General features: G+C 42.7%; 1 protein-coding gene across 1 annotated transcript; it reads left to right on the forward strand.

The window, feature by feature from the left end:
• The first annotated feature begins 5,083 nt into the window (after nucleotides 1-5,083).
• On the forward strand, nucleotides 5,084-18,714 carry LOC115147315 (XK-related protein 6-like). Its single transcript, XM_029689504.1, has 3 exons — nucleotides 5,084-5,118; nucleotides 13,352-13,638; nucleotides 17,689-18,714. Exons 1-3 carry the CDS (start codon nucleotides 5,084-5,086, stop codon nucleotides 18,657-18,659), a joined length of 1,293 nt encoding a protein of 430 aa, XP_029545364.1. The 3' UTR covers nucleotides 18,660-18,714.
• The last annotated feature ends 1,125 nt before the right edge of the window (nucleotides 18,715-19,839 follow it).

A 19,839-nucleotide genomic window follows, 5' to 3' on the forward strand; every position in this document is an offset into this window, starting at 1 on the left:
CTGAAACATCTTCCCCATCTATACAGACAGCCCCCCCAACACACCATATCTCCTGAAACATCTTCCCCCCACCGTTGACCCTGTTCCTCCTTGTTATCCAAATTGCCAACTTTGCCTGAGCAAACAGAAAATTCAACAAAACACATTTGGCCTTTTCCTTATTCGAATACTTGTACCCCATTATAAACATCCTGACAGTAAACTCCACCCCCAACCTCTCACACAGACATTCCAACAGAGAAATTAGTGACATTAACCTGGTGCACACAGAAAACACAGGAATCACAGTTTCACTTCTGTCACAGAAAGGACACCCATGTCCGACTCCCGGTTCAACCCGTACCAATCAGCTGTTAGTGGCCAGGGCTCCATGTAGAACCCTCCACTGGAGGTCCCCTGACCTATTTGGTGCTGGGGGTTTGTAGAGCCCCCTCCATCTAAAACCCACCATACTCTCCGCCCCACATACCCCCTGCCACTGATGTGCCTTCACTCCTGTTAGGCTCCTAATGTTCCTCACCTTAACACAGAGGTTGTAGAGGGCTTTACCTCCCACCCCCTCAAACTCCCCCAGGCCCGGAGTGTTGAAGTCCAACAAGTCCTCCATACCCCCTTGCCAGTCCCAAGTCTCTTCCATCACCTGCAGTGGCGGAAAAATTGGTGGCCCACCCCCCTTTAGCCGCTCAAACACCCCCGTTACCGGCTGAGACAGTGCCTCCTGGACCTCCCCCAGGAATCTCTCCAGCAGCCTAAGAGATGTTAGTCCTGTTGGTTGTGCCAGGACTTCCGGGGTCTTCCACCCCTCCTCCCCCAGCAGCCGCAGTTCAACCAGCTTTTGTAAACCCACTGCCATCAGTCGCTTGTGCACGGTGGCCGATTGAACCGATCTCAAAAGGATGGCTGGGTTGTGGAAGATAGGCTCCTCCCACAGCCCAGGCTCCACACCCCCTTCTCGTGTGGACCTTAGCAGCTGCCAGGCCCTCAGCACCGCAGAGTAAAAATCTGAGAGAACTGCTGTACTCAGCGTCTCCAGCCTCATGAAGAACAGCTGCCGGTCCAACCCTAATCCTCTAGCTCTCCTCAGCAGCGCGCATGCTGGTTCCCCTCCGCAAACGTCAGTATGGTACAGCAGTCTCTGTGCCGCCTTTAGTCGGAATGCAGCCACCCTGCTCTCCAGTTCCACCAGGCCCTGTCCTCCTTCATGGACGGTCATATACAACACTGCTGCCGTCAGCCAGTGATGGCTCAACCAGAAAAAAATAATCCACCAGCTTGCATTGCAGGTCTGCGAGCATACCGGCGGGGGGGGGCAGCAGTCTTCATACCACTGCCTGTGACAGCACCTCCCAGTTCTTCCTGACCCACCTGACTGAGCCCAGGTACACCCCCAAAACGTTAAGCATTTCAGAAACCCACTGCAAACCCTTCTGGAAGCAGAAGGGGGGGGGGCTATCCCTCCATTCCCTACATAACAGAGCTTTGCTCTTGCCCCAGTTCACCTTAGCTGACGAAGCAACCTCATACACCTTCAGACTAGTCTCTAGTGCCTGCATATCCTGCCCATCCCTGACCATCACAGAAACGTAACCTGCATACCGCTGACACTAATACTCTCGACAAGTCCAAAATCTCCCCGATTAAGAACAAGTTGTCCGTGATTGAGCGTCCCGGTACACAATATGTCTGGTCCTTGTGTACTGTTAGTGAGTGAATTTTTTATAAAACTCCACTGGGAGTCCATCGACCCCCGGTGCACGGCTGAGGGACATCTGGGTTACGGCCTCTGCCAGTTCATGGGACAACAGAGGAATGTCCATTTCATCCCTCTGTGCCAGAGAGAGCTTAGGGAGTTCTGCGAACAAAATCTGAGCACACATAGGATCATACAGTTCTGTTCTATACAACTCAGTATAAACTCCACAGTCCGCTCCCGCATCTCTCCCACCACAGAGGTCACCCGCCCATCCGACAGCCGCAGTCAATGCCTTGGCTTCACCGCTCTGTCTTTCCATTTCCAACCGAAGGAAGAAGGAGCTGGGAGCATCCATCTCTTTGAGCATGGAGAACCTAGCTCTTACAAGTGCTCCCTTTGCTTTAACCTGGAAAACACTGCCCAGGTCCCTACGTAATTCAGCTAAATTAGCCTGGAGGCCTACATTGCCTTGCCCCACCATCTCTACCTCCATCTCCCTAATACTACGCTCTAGTTCCCCCAATACTCTCCTAGCCTCTGAGGGTGAGAGAGCTGTATGCTTTTGACAGAAAAGCCGAATTTGTAATTTTCTCACATCTCACCATTGACTCAGAGACGCATTCTTCTCTCTTCGCTGCCCCCCCACCTTTCCCCAAAAGTCTGGAAACCTGAGCAAAAAGTGGCATCTTGTAAGAGCTTTACATTAAACTTCAAATAGGATGCCTGCCGGGGCCCTGGTGAAATAGACAGCCGAGCCATGGTTATGTGGTGATCCGGAAAACCCCACCTGGAGAATGGTAACGCCCAACAGCCTATTGCTTTGATTCCTGGACATGTAAAAACAATCAAGTTGGACTGCACTCACCCCCAAAGACCTTCACCCATGTATACTGTCTAGTGATGTCTCGTTCTCCAAACATCCACTAGATGTAACTGCTTAATTATGTCCTTTATTATGTCCCCCACTGAGGCTGAATGAAACTCCTCCCCATTTCTATCTTTAGAAAAAATCCATCGTACAGTTCCAGTCCCCGCCGACCACCAGCGTCTCCTCAGGCGCTACCTGTGAGAGTTCCTGTCTAAGACACCCAAAATGAACCCCCCTCTCTCTCTCCCTATGTTCGGCGCATACACATTTATATTTCTGCTTTTACTACAAGCAGTCTATTCCTACACACCACCTTTGAGGAGCAAATTTTTATAGCCAGACCCGGTGCAAAAAGGACTGCCACCCCTGCACTAACACTTGTTCTATGGCTCAGCACACTTGCCCCTTTCCACCAGAGCCCCCAATCGGCTTCATTCACCACATCACTATGTGTCTCCTGCAGAAACAACACCAGTACTTTTTTTGGTTTTACAAATTCACCCAACAAACACCTCTTTCCTGCATTTCTGGCGCCATTTATATTGAGCGAGCCTACCCGAAGAGTCTCCATAAGAAGTGGGAGAAAAAGCCAGCAAAGAAAGAGAACAATAGCAAAGCTCAAAAAAGCCACAGTGCCAGAAAACAATTATTCATCTAAACAGCATCTGACGGTAGACCCTTACGCACGGTTGTGACCCACTTCCTCAACCTTAAACGTTCCTGGGTGAGAGGACACCATGCTCCTCATTTTTCATAGCGTGTTGTACTGATCTTACAAACTTTTCCTGATCGCAAAAAAAAAAAAGCTTCAAGATTAATCCTTTTCCCTTTAGTCTCATTCAGGAACCTTGACAGTTCCCTCACTGTGTACTTTGACCCCTCTGCCTGACTGGCTGTCAGCTCTGGACTCATTGAGGAAGAGTCTGAATAAGAAAGCCTCCTCATCGTCCTCTTCTTCAGACTCACCTTCCTCCTCCTCATCTCCATCTCCAATCCTGACCATCTGCCCTTTCTCTCCAGTCGAGGCCTACCCCCCCCAGCACCAGTTGAAGGTTCCTTAGTGCCTTTGACCACACAAGCCTCTCCCCTCCCACCTCCTTTCCTCTCCCCCTTTTTCCTCTTCCGCTTAACACCCTCCTCCTCCCCCCTAGTCTCTTACACTTCCCCACTATAGTCTCCTCATCCACTAGCATAACCTGACTAGACCCAGCCTCATCTACACCACCCTCCTTAGCATAACTAGGCCCAGCCTCATCTACACCACCATCCATAACCTGACTAGGCCCAGTCTCATCTACACCACCATCCATAGCATGACTAGGCCCAGTCTCATCTACACCACCATCCATAACCTGACTAGGCCCAGTCTCATCTACACCACCATCCATAACCTGACTAGGCCCAGCCTCATCTACACCACCATCCATAGCATGACTAGGCCCAGCCTCAGCTACCCCACCATCCATAGCATGGCTAGACCCAGGCTCATCTACGACACCATCCACAGCATGACTAGACCCAGCCACATCTACACCACCATCTATAGAATGACTAGGCCCAGCCTCTACTACACCACCATCTATAGAATGACTAGGCCCAGCCTCTACTACACCACCATCTATAGAATGACTAGGCCCAGCCTCTACTACACCACCATCTATAGAATGACTAGGCACAGCCTCTACTACACCACCATCTATAGAATGACTAGGCCCAGCCTCTACTACACCACCATCTATAGAATGACTAGGCCCAGTCTCTACTACACCACCATCTATAGAATGACTAGGCCCAGCCTCTACTACACCACCATCTATAGAATGACTAGGCCCAGCCTCTACTACACCACCATCTATAGAATGACTAGGCCCAGCCTCTACTACACCACCATCTATAGAATGACTAGGCCCAGCCTCTACTACACCACCATCTATAGAATGACTAGGCCCAGCCTCTACTACACCACCATCTATAGAATGACTAGGCCCAGTCTCTACTACCCACCATCTATAGAATGACTAGGCCCAGTCTCTGCTACACCACCATCTATAGCATGACAAGGCCCAGCCTCTACTACACCACCATCTATAGAATGACTAGGCCCAGCCTCTACTACACCACCATCTATAGAATGACTAGGCCCAGCCTCTACTACACCACCATCTATAGAATGACTAGGCCCAGCCTCTACTACACCACCATCTATAGAATGACTAGGCCCAGCCTCTACTACACCACCATCTATAGAATGACTAGGCCCAGCCTCTGCTGCCTGCGTCTCATGGCTCCTACACATTCACCTCGATTTACCCCACCGGCGCTTGTACCCTCACCTTGTCTACGGCCTTTATGTGGGCACGCAAAGCTCTTATGCTCCAAATCCCCACACTCAAAGCACTGTAGACTATCTGTGCTGGCAAACCCTGCATAGAGCCCCTCCCCCTGCCTCACCTTAAAATGCATATTTAACTGTTGCTCATTGTTATTCAGAAATATGAACACTTGCCCCGGAACGAAACAACATGCTTAACGGCATCTGCCTGAAAACCTGCCAACAGTACACGAAAACCGCTAGCAAACCTACCAAACCGATTCCGTCCTTTCAGATTTGATCATCGAAATCATGTAGATTCGCAACTACCACCCTAGTCGAAGGAGTCGAAAGAGGAGCAACCTCCTCCACCTTAACTCCAACCTCAGGAACACACCTGAATCCATGTCGTAATGACAGCATCTCCTCCGTGCTAGGCTGCGAAGCCATCACGCAAACCCCAGGAAACTAAACCTCTGTCCTCTTCCTCCTTAACTTTGAAAAGAAAACAGTGGGTACCGCTAAACTAGAAAATAAGGACGGACGGACGGACGCCTCTCAACTACAAAAGACTCCCAGCATGCACTGAGAGAGAGAGGGACCAGTGAAGAACAAACACCATTGTAAATACAACCCATATTTATGTTGATTTATTTTCCTTTTTGTATTTTAACAATTTGCACATCATTACAACACTGTATATAAACATAATATGTCATTTGATATGTGTAAGAGCCAAGAATTCTGACAAGTGTGTCTGGACAAGAGCACCCATTACAATAACACGAGAAACAAAGAGGACATTGTGTGTCACACATGTCCATATGCACACACAGTTGATGTACTATACTGAAGGTTTCTGTTGATGTACTATACTATAGGTTTCTGTTGATGTACTATACTATAGGTTTCTGTTGATGTACTATACTATAGGTTTCTGTTGATGTACTATACTATAGGTTTCTGTTGATGTACTATACTATAGGTTTCTGTTGATGTACTATACTATAGGTTTCTGTTGATGTACTATACTATAGGTTTCTGTTGATGTACTATACTATAGGTTTCTGTTGATGTACTATACTATAGGTTTCTGTGTATTATGTAACATGGGGGGGCAGTTATCCTAGCAGTTAAGGGCATTGGGCCAATAACCGAAATGTCTAGTTCAAGTCCCTGAGGTGACTATGTGAAAAACCTGTCAATGTGCCCTTGAGCAAGGAACTTAATCTAAATTGCTGCTGTAATTTGCTCTGGATAAGAGCCTCTGCTAATTGACTAAAGTGTGAAATTATCGTGAAGCACTGCTATCCATGTTTAACTGTTTGACCAACCTGGTCTCATAGACAAGACGTATGATATTTTAAGTTTGGTATGGTTACATAAGAAGCAAACGTCTAGCAACTCACAAAGGTTGTGTGCTTGAATCTCATCACCGACAACTTTATCACTTTAGCTAATTAGCAACTTTGCAACTACTTAGCATGTTAGCTAACACTTGCCCTGACCTTAACCTTTTAACCTAACTCGTAACCTTAATCCTAACCTAAACACCTCTTAGATTTAAAGTTCCCTGTTTAAGGGATCTGCATGGTTCTTGTACTGGTTCCGACCAACATTTTCACATATAAATCAGTCTGTGGACACTGTAGATTGAAATTGAGAGATAGCCCTGGTTCCCACGGACACAGTAGTGTAATCTGACACCACTTGAAGTTGGGCTGTCCCGCCTACCATTTAATTCGCTCTTCTGACTGTCCATCAACTCCTTGCTGAACCCTACGTCACAGCCACTGACAAACACATGCCTGCCATCCTTACATCTAAGGAGAGATTGCTATTATCACTATAGCACATTCAGAGATCAATTTATAGCCATTCATCTAAAATAATTCATAGATTTTAAACAAAAAAAACACTTTCTGATTGTCATAAATGGACAAGATTAGGGGCAGATGTTTTGATCAAGAGAGACCTTTAGAAAATGTGCACATTTTCTCTAACATTAAACATACAAATATGTATTTTACAGTTATAAGGAAGGTGAAATCTTATAGTTAGCGGTTTTATAATTTGATTATAATATATTTAGAAAGCATATGAGTCATTTCAAGCCTTATTCATACAGTTTTGTATTTTTTATACGTCGTATAAAATATTTCATATTTTCATATTTTTATCATATTTGTACTGTATATTTGAGCTTGTGTCCTCAAAAGTGACTACATCTCAGCAGTTTATAACTATTTTTACCACAAAGGTGAGATTTTAATCATTCTTGGATTATGCAGTATTGCTAGTCATTGTTTATGGTCTTCTCATGATAAATAATTACTTTCAGGGATTACATAGATTACATTTTAGATTTACATTTAGTTACATTTAAGAGGTTTAACCGTAACTTTAACCTTAACCCTAACCCTTAAGAACTAACACTAACCCCTAGCCTAGCTAATCTTAGCCACCTAGCTAACGTTAGCATTAGCTACCTAGCCACCTAGCTAACGATAGCATTAGCTACCTAGCCACCTAGCTAACGATAGCATTAGCTACCTAGCCACCTAGCTAACGATAGCATTAGTTACCTAGCCACCTAGCTAACGATAGCATTAGCTACCTAGCCACCTAGCTAACGATAGCATTAGCTACCTAGCCACCTAGCATACGTTAGCCACAACAAATTGTAATTTGTAAACATATCATACGTTTGGCAAATTCCTAACATATTGTACAAATTGCAATTGTAAATCGTAACATATCATACGAAATTATTGATGGACATCCACAAATGAATACATAGCATTGGAAATGTAACATATCTAATTGGAGTGTCTCGGATTTACATTTATTGTGTGACGTCTACCCCTGTGTCCAGGTTGGTTTGACTGGTAATGAGCTGACATCAAAGTTAGCTGGCTACATTAATAGTAATGCTTTCTGGGATAACCCCCAATGGTCCAATTTTGGAAGTGAGTTATTTAGAATAAATGTAATATTTAAATATAAATAGTAAGCAGTATTCTACTGGCCTCACGCCAGCCAGACAAAACAACAGCCATGAGCATCGGAAACCTAACATGACTCCTTATGCCTACCACTGAACTGTGAATAACCAACTCTTAATTTAGACACAAACAACATCTCTCCTCTCCCCTCTCCTCTCCTCTCCCCTCCCCTCCCCTCCCCTCCCCTCCTCTCCTCTCCTCTCCTCTCCTCTCCTCTCCTCTCCCCTCCACTCCCCTCCCCTCCTCTCCTCTCCTCCCCTCCTCTCCTCTCCTCTCCTCTCCTCTCCTCTCCCCTCCCTATCCCATCCCATCCCATTACAACTGTGGTGATGTCTGGAAAGCAAACCAGCGTGATTCTCAATGACTAAGACACTCTGTGATAGCACTCTGAATTTAGAAGTACAACTACGTCCTCACTTCACTGTTTGTTTTGAGAGAGAGAGACAGAGACAGAGACAGAGAGAGAGGGGGGGAGAGAGGGAGAGGGGGAGTTAGAGAGAAAGCTATTTCTGTCCTTGCCACGCTATTGTCCTCGCTTGAATGGCTTCACATCAAGGGTAGATGCATTTAGACACTGTGCCAGCTCAGTTAGGCAGACAGAGATTGTTGCTAGGACAGCCAGCCAGCTAGTTGGCCAGACATGCAGCTCTCTCCACTACTAGGTGGAGGGGAGACTAAAGACACTACCGAATGGAGCTATACTACTAACCATGAGTATGACATCCTGGCATTTAAATCATACTCCATTTTTGACATTGTACATACAATAAGACGTTCTATTTTTGCATACCCAGTCAGAGTAGTATTTCAACTGTTGAAATATAGAACAGGTCCAAAGCTTCCAAAGAGAAGGTTCATGAGAGGTTAACTGCATATTAAACGCTAGAGCCAAATTCATAGGAAGAAAATAAATTAATGATACATTGGCTTCATAAACCGCCAAAAGCTACTGTTTACCACAGAGAGAGTTTGATTCTATCTGTTCTACCTCTCTCTTTCTTGGCTGGCAAAGTACCAGGATGTTGTATCTGGTTTTTGAATCTGAATTTCGAGAATTTAATTTGAAAACTGAATCTGAATGCATCTGAGAGTTGAATATATGAAACTTTGATAAACGTCTGTAAACTTGATACACCGACAATTAATGTAATATCTACTATATTGAAACTGAATATGTAAATATTCAATTTGAATATTCAATTCAATTGAAATGTTATTTTTTAACTGAATGCGATATTCATTCAATTCAGTTTCCAATCATGAAATAAAATTATTCAGTTTGGGCATTACAAATTAAAAAGATAAAATAAATATTCAATATCCAAATACAAATTCTAAATGATGGAATTCAAATACAATTTCTGTTGGCACTGAAATCACTCCATTTGAGACTGGGCCTACAGTGAATGTCGAACTAAACCGAAGGCTTGAGACTGGTGAAGGAATAAGTAACATATGACATTATTATATTGTTACACTGTTACACTGTTACCCTGTTACCCTGTTACCCTGTTACACTGTTACCCTGTTACCCTGTTACCCTGTTATGCTGTTACCCTGTTACCCTGTTACCCTGTTACCCTGTTACCCTGTTACACTGTTACCCTGTTACCCTGTTACCCTGTTACCCTATTACCCTGTTACCCTGTTACCCTGTTACCCTGTTACCCTGTTACGCTGTTACCCTGTTACCCTGTTACCCTGTTACGCTGTTACGCTGTTACCCTGTTACCCTGTTACGCTGTTACACTGTTACGCTGTTCCCTGTTACCCTGTTACGTTGTTACCCTGTTACCCTGTTACCCTGTTATGCTGTTACACTGTTACACTGTTACGCTGTTACCCTGTTACCCTGTTACCCTGTTACCCTGTTACCCTGTTACGCTGTTACCCTGTTACCCTGTTACCCTGTTACCCTGTTACGCTGTTACACTGTTACGCTGTTCCCTGTTACCCTGTTACGTTGTTACCCTGTTACCCTGTTACCCTGTTATGCTGTTACACTGTTACACTGTTACGCTGTTACCCTGTTACCCTGTTACACTGTTACACTGTTCCCTGTTACCCTGTTACATTGTTACCCTGTTACCCTGTTATCCTGTTACGCTGTTACCCTGTTACATTGTTACCCTGTTACCCTGTTACATTGTTAACCTGTTACCCTGTTACCCTGTTACGCTGTTACCCTGTTACGCTGTTACGCTGTTACCCTGTTACCCTGTTACGCTGTTACGCTGTTACCCTGTTACCCTGTTACGCTGTTACCCTGCTACCCTATTACCCTGTTACGCTGTTACCCTGTTACCCTGTTACCCTGTTACCCTGTTACCCTGTTACCCTGTTACGCTCTGTCACTGTTACCCTGTTACGCTGTTACCCTGTTACCCTGTTACCCTGTTACCCTGTTACCCTGTTACCCTGTTACGCTCTGTCACTGTTACACTGTTACCCTGTTATCCTGTTACGCTGTTACCCTGTTACCCTGTTACATTGTTAACCTGTTACCCTGTTACCCTGTTACGCTCTGTCACTGTTACACTGTTACCCTGTTATCCTGTTACGCGTGATAAACCCAGTAGCGTTGCAGTTCTTGACACAAACCGTTGCGCCTGGCACCTACTACCATACCACGTTCAAAGGCACTTAAATATTTTGTCTTGCCCGTTCCCCCTCTGAATGACACACACACACAATCCATGTCTCAGTTGTCTCAAGGCTTAAAAATCCTTCTTTAACCTGTCTCCTCCCCTTTCATCTACAGTGATTACTGGTGACATCAATAAGGGATCATATCTTTCATCTGGATTCACCTGGTCAGTCTGTCATGGAAAGAGCAGGTGCTCCTAATGTTTTGTACATGCTGTGTATTGTCTTGGTGTGTGTGTGTGTGTGTGTGTGTGTGTGTGTGTGTGTGTGTGTGTGTGTGTGTGTGTGTGTGTGTGTGTGTGCACTCACATGCAGCAAAAGGGAAAGTGAGATGTTTGTTTGATCACTGTCATTAATCTTCAACACATCAGACACAGTTTCAAATCAAGAAATTCAAGTTCAATTTAGACAAAAAGGACAAAAAGGAGCTGATCGTGGACTACAGGAAACGGAGGGCTGAGCAAACCTTCTTTCACATCGGTGGGGCTGTTGTGGAGACCGTTGAGAGCTTCAAGTTCCTCAGTGTCCACATCACTAAGGACCTATCATGGTCCAAACACACCAACACAGTCGTGAAGACGGCACAACAACACCTCTTCCCCCTTAGGAGGCTGAAAAGATTTGGCATGGGGTCCTCAGATCCTCAAAAAGTTATACAGCTGCACCATCGAGAGCATATTGATTGGCTGCATCACCGCTTGGTACGGCAACTGCTCGGGCACCCGACCACAAGGCGCTACAGAGGGTAGTGCGTACGACCCAGTACATTACTGGAGCCAAGCACCCTGTCATCCAGGACCTCTATACCAGGCGGTATCAGAGGAAGGCCCTTAAAATTGGCAAAGACTCCAGCCACCCAAGTCACAGTCTGTTCTCTCTGCTACCGCACGGCAAGCGTTACCGGAGCGCCAAGTCTATGACCAAAAGGCTCCTGAACAGCTTCTTCTCCAAAGCCGTAAGACTCTTGAACAGTTAATTAAACAGCTACCCGGACATTCTGCTTTTCACCCCCTACCTACATGTACATAGTACTCTAATCAATCACCTCAATGTAAACCACCTCAATCACTCACACCAACTACCTCGTACCCCAGTACACTTACCTGTACTCCTTGTATACAACCTGTATATAGCCTCATTATTGCTTTTCTACTGTTACTATTTTACATTTTTCATATTTCTTCATTTTCTTACTTTTTAACTCTGCATTGTTGTGAAAGGTCTCGTAAGTAAGCATTTCACGGTAAAAGTCTACACTTGTTGTATTTGGCGCATGTGACAAATAAAAAAACGGATTTGATTTTGTCTATAGCTCTGGAAGACTGATAACTAGTGACGTTTTAATGCAGGACTATAGTTATCTATAGCTCTGGATGACTGATTTACTAGTGACGTTTTAATGCAGGACTATAGTTATCTATAGCCATGGAAGACTGATAACTAGTGACGTTTTAATGCAGGACTATAGTTATCTATAGCTCTGGAAGACTGATAACTAGTGATGTTTTAATGCAGGACTATAGTTATCTATAGCTCTGGATGACTGATTTACTAGTGACGTTTTAATGCAGGACTATAGTTATCTATAGCCATGGAAGACTGATAACTAGTGACGTTTTAATGTAGGACTATAGTTATCTATAGCTCTGGAAGACTGTTAACTAGTGACGTTTTAATGTAGGACTATAGTTATCTAGTTATCTATAGCCATGGAAGACTGATTGACTAGTGAAGTTTTAATGCAGGAAAATAGTTATCTATAGCTCTGGAAGACTGATAACTAGTGACGTTTTAATGCAGGACTATAGTTATCTATAGCTCTGGAAGACTGATTGACTAGTGACGTTTTAATGCAGGACTATAGTTATCTATAGCTCTGGAAGACTGATAACTAGTGACGTTTTAATGCAGGACTAAAGCTACAGCGCTACAGCGCTACATTACTACATGTAGATAGTGAAGTGTAGAAGTGCTAGTGTACAGACAAGTGTTTCTCACACAACTGATTCAAATTAAAGACTTAATGAGGAGTTGATTAGTTGAGTCAAGTGGGTGAGTGCTAGGGGGGGGGAAAAACCCACTGGGGACCAGGATTGAGAAACTGCAGTAGACTAGAATAACTCAACCATGGATTGAACATTTTGGAGAAAAAAAAAACCTGTTCTCACATCTTCCTATAGAGTTCAGACTGTGGATGCTTTTATTTACAGTTCAGACTGTGGATGCTTTTATTTACAGTTCAGACTGTGGATGCTTCTATTTACAGTTCAGAATGTGGATGCTTTTATTTACAGTTCAGACTGTGGATGCTTTTATTTACAGTTCAGACTGTGGATGCTTTTATTTACAGTTCAGACTGTGGATGCTTCTATTTACAGTTCAGACTGTGGATGCATTTTAAATGTTGTTTAAGTTGGTTTTGGTTGTGTAAATTGACACTGAAAATGTTTTTCAATCCCGAAATTAGGACTTAGTAGATCCACTAACTGTAATTTCCACCATACTCAATAGATAGTTTGAGATATTGGCAATGAAGCCCTTTACTTCCCCAGAGTCGGATGAACAGGAACAGATAGCATGCTAACTGTTCCTGTTGACTTCCAGTATTTGTGCTGATGCTAGTTAGCATTGGCTCGTGAAACTAGCTTTAAGTTCCTTCATACTGGACATAAAAATGGTATCCACAATGGTATTCTGTTTCAGCTAGCAATATTCATACACTAAATATTTTTCTCATAAAAAAATTCCACAAAATATTTTCCCCCAAAATGTTAATAAAAAAAATGTGGAACCCCTGCATACCTTCGCGGACCCCTATGTGACCGCAGACCCCAGTTTGAAAACCTAATCTCCCCTCTTCTTTCCTTCCTTCCTTCCTTTTCTTTCTTTCTTCTGTCTCTCCACAACTCCTCTGTCAGGTACATCCGTACCATGTACCTGGGCATCCAGAGTCGTCGTCAGAAGGAGAACCAGAGGCGGTTCTACTGGGCAATGATGTATGAGTATGCTGACGTCAACATGCTGCGTCTGCTGGAGACCTTCCTGGAGTCAGCTCCTCAGTTGGTCCTGCAGCTCTGTATCATGATCCAGAGGAACCGGGCCGAGACCTTGCAATGTAAGAAGAATAGGGGTTCCACAGGGCTTTGTGTTGGGTTAAATATCATTATTATTATTATTATTATTATTATTATTATTATTATAGTATTATTCTTTTTATATTTGTTCTTAACTGACTTGCCTAGTTAAATAAAGGAAAAATAAATGTAAAAATATTATTATTTTTATATTAATATTATTATATTGTTATTGTATTATTATAATTGTTATTATATTATTATTGTATTATTACTATTATTGTATTATTATTGTATTATTATTATTATATTATTACTATTATTGTATTATTATTGTATTATTATTATTTTATTATTATTGTATTATTATTATTGTTATATTATTGTTGTATTATTATTATTGTTATATTATTATTGTATTATTATTATTGTTATATTATTATTGTTATATTATTATTGTATTATTATTGTATTATTATTATTATTGTATTATTATTATTATTGTTACGTTATTATTGTATTATTATTATTGTTATATTATTATTGTATTATTATTATTGTTATAGTATTGTTGTATTATTATTATTATTGTATTATTATTATAGTATTGTTGTATTATTATTATTATTGTTACGTTATTATTGTATTATTATTATTGTATTATTATTATTGTTATAGTATTGTTATATTATTATTATTATTGTATTATTATTATTGTATTATTATTATTGTTATATTATTATTGTTATATTATTGTTGTATTATTATTATTATTGTATTATTATTATTGTATTATTATTATTGTATTATTATTGTATTATTATTGTATTATTATTATTATTGTATTATTATTATTGTATTATTATTATTGTTATAGTATTGTTGTATTATTATTATTGTATTATTATTATTGTATTATTATTATTGTATTATTATTATTGTTATATTATTATTGTTATATTATTGTTGTATTATTATTATTATATTATTATTATTATTGTTACGTTATTATTGTATTATTATTATTATTATTATTGTATTATTATTATTGTATTATTATTATTGTATTATTATTATTGTATTATTATTATTATTATTATTGTATTATTATTATTATTATTGTATTATTATTGTATTATTATTATTATTATTATTATATTATTATTATTATATCATTATTATTATTATTACTATTATCAATTAAAATTTAGATTCATATGATATTTTGAGTGTAAGATCAAGGTGAAAAACAACCGTGACATTTTTTCACCGCCTTTCTTGTTCATATTTACATATTTACAATTCAGGAGGGCACTGTATTATATATTATTATATTATACAGTGCCTTCGGAAAGTTTTCAACATTTTGTTAGGTCACAGCCTTATTCTTAAATTGATTAAATTGTTTCTTTTCCTCATCAATCTACATACAATAGCTCATAATGGCAAAGCAAAAACAGTTTTGTTGTCATTTTGGCTAATTTATAAAAAATAAAAAAAATGAAATATCATATTTACATAAGTATTCAGACCCTTTACTGAGTGCTTCGTTGAAGCACCTTTGCAGCAATTACAGCCTTGAGTCTGAAGCTTAAAGCTTGGCACACCTGTGTTTGGGGAGTTTCTCCCATTCTTCTCTGGAGATCCTCTCAAGCTCTGTCAGGTTGGATGGGGAGCATTGCTGCACAGCTATTTTCAGATCTCTCCAGAGATGTTCGATCTGGTTCAAGTCCGGGCTTTGGTTGGCCCACTCAAGGACATTCAGAGACGTGTCACTCCTGTGTTGTCTTGGCTGTGGGTTGTTGTCCTGTTGGAAGGTGAACCTTTGCCCCAGTCTGAGGTCCTGAGTGCTCTGGAGGAGGTTTTCATCACGGATCTCTCTGTACTTTGCTCCGTTCATCTTTCCCTTGATCCTGACTAGTCTCCCAGTCCCTGCTGCTGAAAAACATCACCACAGCATGATGCTGCCACCACCATGCTTCACCGTAGGGATGGTGCCAGGTTTCCTCCAGACGTGACGCTTGGAATTCAGGCCAAAGAGTTGAATCTTGGTTTCTTCAGAACAGAGAATCTTATTTCTCATGGTCTGAGAGTCTTTAGGTGCCTTTCGGCAAACTCCAAGCGGGCTGTCATGTGCCTTTTGTTGAGGAGTGGCTTCCGTCTGGTCACTCTACTATAAAGGCCTGATTTGGTGGAGTGCTGCAGAGATGGTTGTTCTTCTGGAAGGTTCTCTCATCTCCACAGAGGAACTCTCAAGCTCTGTCAGAGTGGCCATTGGGTTCTTGGTCACCTCCCTGACCAAGACCCTTCTCCCCCGATTGCTCAGTTTGGCTGGGCGGCCAGCTCTAGGAAGAGTCTTGGTGGTTCCAAACTTCTTCCATTAAGAATGATGGAGGCCACTGTGTTCTTGGGGACCTTCAATGCTGCAGAAATGTTTTGGTAACCTTCCCCAGATCTGTGCCTCGACACAATCCTGTCTCTGAGCTCTACGGACAATTCATTTTACCTCATGTCTTTGTTTTTGCTCTGACATGCACTGTGGGAACTTATATAGACAGGTGTGTGCCTTTCCAAATCATGTCCAATCAATTGAATTTACCACAGGTAGACTCCAATCAAGTTGTAGAAACATCTCAAGGATGATCAATGGAAACAGGATGCACCTGAGATGAATTTTAAGTCTCGTAGAAAAGGGTCTAAATACTTACTTAAAGAAGGTATTTCTGTTTTAAAATTCGATTTGTAATTATGGACTATTGTGTGTAGATTGCTGAAGATTTTTATTTATTTAATACATTTTAGAATAAGGCTATAACGTAACAAAATGTTGAAAAAGTCAAGAGGTCTGAATACTTTCCGAAGGCACTGTATACAGACGAACCCGGGCAGAGGGGTTCCCCAGGACTCTGTATTGGGACCGCTCCAGTTTTGGTTTTACATCTTTGATTTCTTCCAATGTTTCTGTTTATTTGTAAGAAAACCAGTACAACAAAGCCAATTCCTTATTGATATTTGTTAGCAAACCTTGAACATTCATTCTTTCTGATTGTAGGTATAAAGGATACTCTTGAATTTCCCATTCTCCGATTTCGACGCAAAACTCTATTAAGTGCCATTTTGATTCCAACTGTTTCGTGTGTGAAAAATAATATGTGAATATTACAACAAATAACAAACGTTGAGTTTTCTGAATGTTGAAGCCTACTAGATCGCAGCGGCGTATTTATTGTGTAGCTCAGTCGATGGAGCTGTAATGCCAGACCAATTCTCACATTGCAGGTGATAGCAGAGCATCGACTGCTATGCTGATGTCAATGCTGATGTCTCGATCAACATGGACTGGTGTAGCAGTAAACAAGAAAATATGTTTCTAATATGTTTCTAATATAGAAACCGTACAAGTAGTTTGACAGAAAAAAAAAAAAAATGTATGAAATTTAATGAAATGTCTGCATTCACTACTGTAAGTCGCTCTGGATAAGAGCGTCTGCTAAATGACGTAAATGTAAATCTGAATAATCTGAATATCACACTAATTTTTAGAGCGTAACAATTCGATTCGCTCATTCACTGCAATGAATATACATATTCAAATTTACGTTATGCTAATTCAATATTTCATTAATTAGTTAATTGGAATATTTTACCAAAATGACATTATGTGTTTAATTTGATTATTCTTTGAGTCAGGCTAGGAATAAATCAGTATTTTTCTACATAAAGTATTTATCACCAGTTTATCATCAATCCTGCAGACAGTGATTCTTCATTTCTCTCAGACAGAAATTATCACCTTGTCTTCTCTCTATTCCTTCCCCTCTCTCTCTCTCTCTCTCTCTCTTAATTGTTCTCTCTGTTCATTACTTTTTTCTGCTCTGCCTCTCTCTCTCTCGCTCTCTCGCTCTCGCTCTCTCGCTCTCTCTCTCTCTCTCTCTCTCTCTCTCTCTCTCTCTCTCTCTCTCTCTCTCTCTCTCTCTCTCTCTCTCTCTCTTTCTCTCTGTCTCTGTCTCTGTCTCTTTCTCTCTCTCTCTCTCTCTCTCTCTCTCTCTCTCTCTCTCTCTCTCTCTCTCTCATCCTCTTCTCTTACCCAGGTATGTCTGTGCTTGCCTCTCTGCTGTCTCTGTCCTGGGTGCTGGCCTCTTATCACAAGCTCCTGCGTGACTCCCGTGACGACAAGAAGAGTATGAGCTACCGTGGGGCCCTGGTACACCTGTTCTGGCGTCTCTTCACCATCTCTTCCCGGGTCCTCTCCTTCGCCCTGTTCGCCTCTGTGTTCCATCTCTACTTCGGCATCTTTGTGGTGCTGCACTGGTGCGCCATGGCCTTCTGGGTAATCCACGGTGGGACTGACTTCTGCATGTCCAAGTGGGAGGAAGTCCTGTTTAACATGGTTGTGGGCGTGGTCTATGTGTTCTGCTGGTTCAACGTGCGAGAGGGTCGGACGCGCTACCGTATGGTCACCTACTACACCGTGGTGCTACTGGAGAACGCCGTGCTCACCGCTCTCTGGTACGCCTACCGCGACCCCGCCACCACCGACGCCTACGCCGGCTCCGCCCTCTGCAGCGTCTTCCTGTGCTTCGCCTCGGGCGTGGCCTGCATGGTGCTGTATTACGGGGTGCTGCACCCCATGGGCCCAGGGCTCCGGGTCCTGGCCTCCTCCTGCTGCGCTGAACTGCTGTGGGGACTCCCCCTGCCCCCTGAGGCCGAACCCATGGCCCCCACCCCGGGTCCCCGAGGCTCCCAGGCCACCCCGACACGGGCCCTGGCAGGGGACTATGAAGGAGAGTATGAAGCGGCTACGGATACCTGTCTGCCTGTGTTCCAGGTGAGGTCCACAGAGCCGGTGGACGCGGCCGGGAGACCCATCCGGCCAGAGGGGCCCCTCATCAAGATAGACATGCCCAGAAAGCGCTACCCGGCCTGGGATGCACACTTTGTGGACCGGCGACTGCGCAGGACCATAAACGTACTGCAGTACATCAGCCCCAACGCGGTGGGCATCAGGTATAGGGATGGGCCGCTCCTCTATGAGTTACTGCAGTACGAGTCCTCTCTCTGAAGGAAAACTCTCCTTCCTTCCTACTCTCTCTCTCTCTCTCTCTCTCTCTCATTCTGTTCTTTCTTTCATTGGATATTCTCCTCATTTGGTGCTCTTTCTCTTTTTTCTTTACCTTCCCTCATCCAGTCCCATGCAGGAACCCTGTGTGTGTGTGTGTGCGTGTGCGCGTGTGTGTGTGTGTGTGTGTTGTGAACTCTACCAAGAAACTGTCAAGATTACAATACAATACAATACAATGATACTTTATTTTGGGAAAAACAAAACATGCAGAGAAAAGATCCATGTGATTTCTTAAGTCCTTGGTTAACCCATTATCTGTCTGTGTGTCTGTCATGTATGACTCTATAACTACCAAGTGTTTTCATATACTGTGTTGGTGATGATGATGATGATGATAATATTACTTGTGTGTTTTGGGAGGGGGTGACATGTTGTTCCTGTCATGTGACCCGGTGCAATGCCTGATGGGAATGATGGAGGAGGGTTGAAGCTGTGGCAGTTCTTTGCACCACGACACCCAAACTAACTGCCGTATCTTTACACAGTTGAACTCTAAAAAAATGGATGAACGTAGATGACAGACGATCAGAACGAATAAAGAAGCATCAAGTCCTTACAGTTGAGAAGCACACAGGTATCAGATTACAAAAGGAACACATAGGTACAATTAGACATTTTAAAAATGTCTGCACAACGTGCTACTATGAATGTAGACCATCGTCTCCTCAGCCTTGGAAAATGTGTCTGCTGCGGTTATCCCTATAAGCACAGGTTTAGGACCAGCTCTCTCTTCGCCAATCCTGACTTCAATTGTTTGAGGGGTGAAACAGGCTAAACTGACCTTGAATCAGAGCTTATAGGCATAAGTTCGACCGATAGAGTAACAAACAGGGACCTCTGCTGGTAGTAGCCAGTCACAGCGTGCTAGATGTTGCCCAGCAACGACAGCGTTTCTCAGCTCCAGTCCTCTGGTACCAGCAACAGTACATATTTTGGTTGTGGCCCCGGACAAGCACAACTGATTCTACTTGTCAACTAATCTTCAAGCTCTTGACAAGTTGAATTATGTTTTATTTTTATTTTATTTTTTGGGGAAGGGGGAGGGGGGTTACAACACAAATGTGTCCTTTTTGGGGGGGGGGGTACTGGAGGACCCGGAGTTGGGAAACCTTAGTCTATG

This window comes from Salmo trutta, chromosome 1 (assembly GCF_901001165.1).
Source record: "Salmo trutta chromosome 1, fSalTru1.1, whole genome shotgun sequence".
Lineage (NCBI taxonomy): Eukaryota > Metazoa > Chordata > Actinopteri > Salmoniformes > Salmonidae > Salmo > Salmo trutta.

Excerpts from the sequence above, each read along its gene's own strand:
- LOC115147315 (XM_029689504.1), top strand. The coding sequence starts at position 5,084 with ATGCTTAACGGCATCTGCCTGAAAACCTGCCAACA. Across the intron at positions 5,119-13,351 it reads TGCCTGAAAACCTGCCAACA|ACCCCAGTTTGAAAACCTAA; the intron begins GTACACGAAAAC and ends ATGTGACCGCAG. Across the intron at positions 13,639-17,688 it reads CCGGGCCGAGACCTTGCAAT|GTATGTCTGTGCTTGCCTCT; the intron begins GTAAGAAGAATA and ends TCTCTTACCCAG.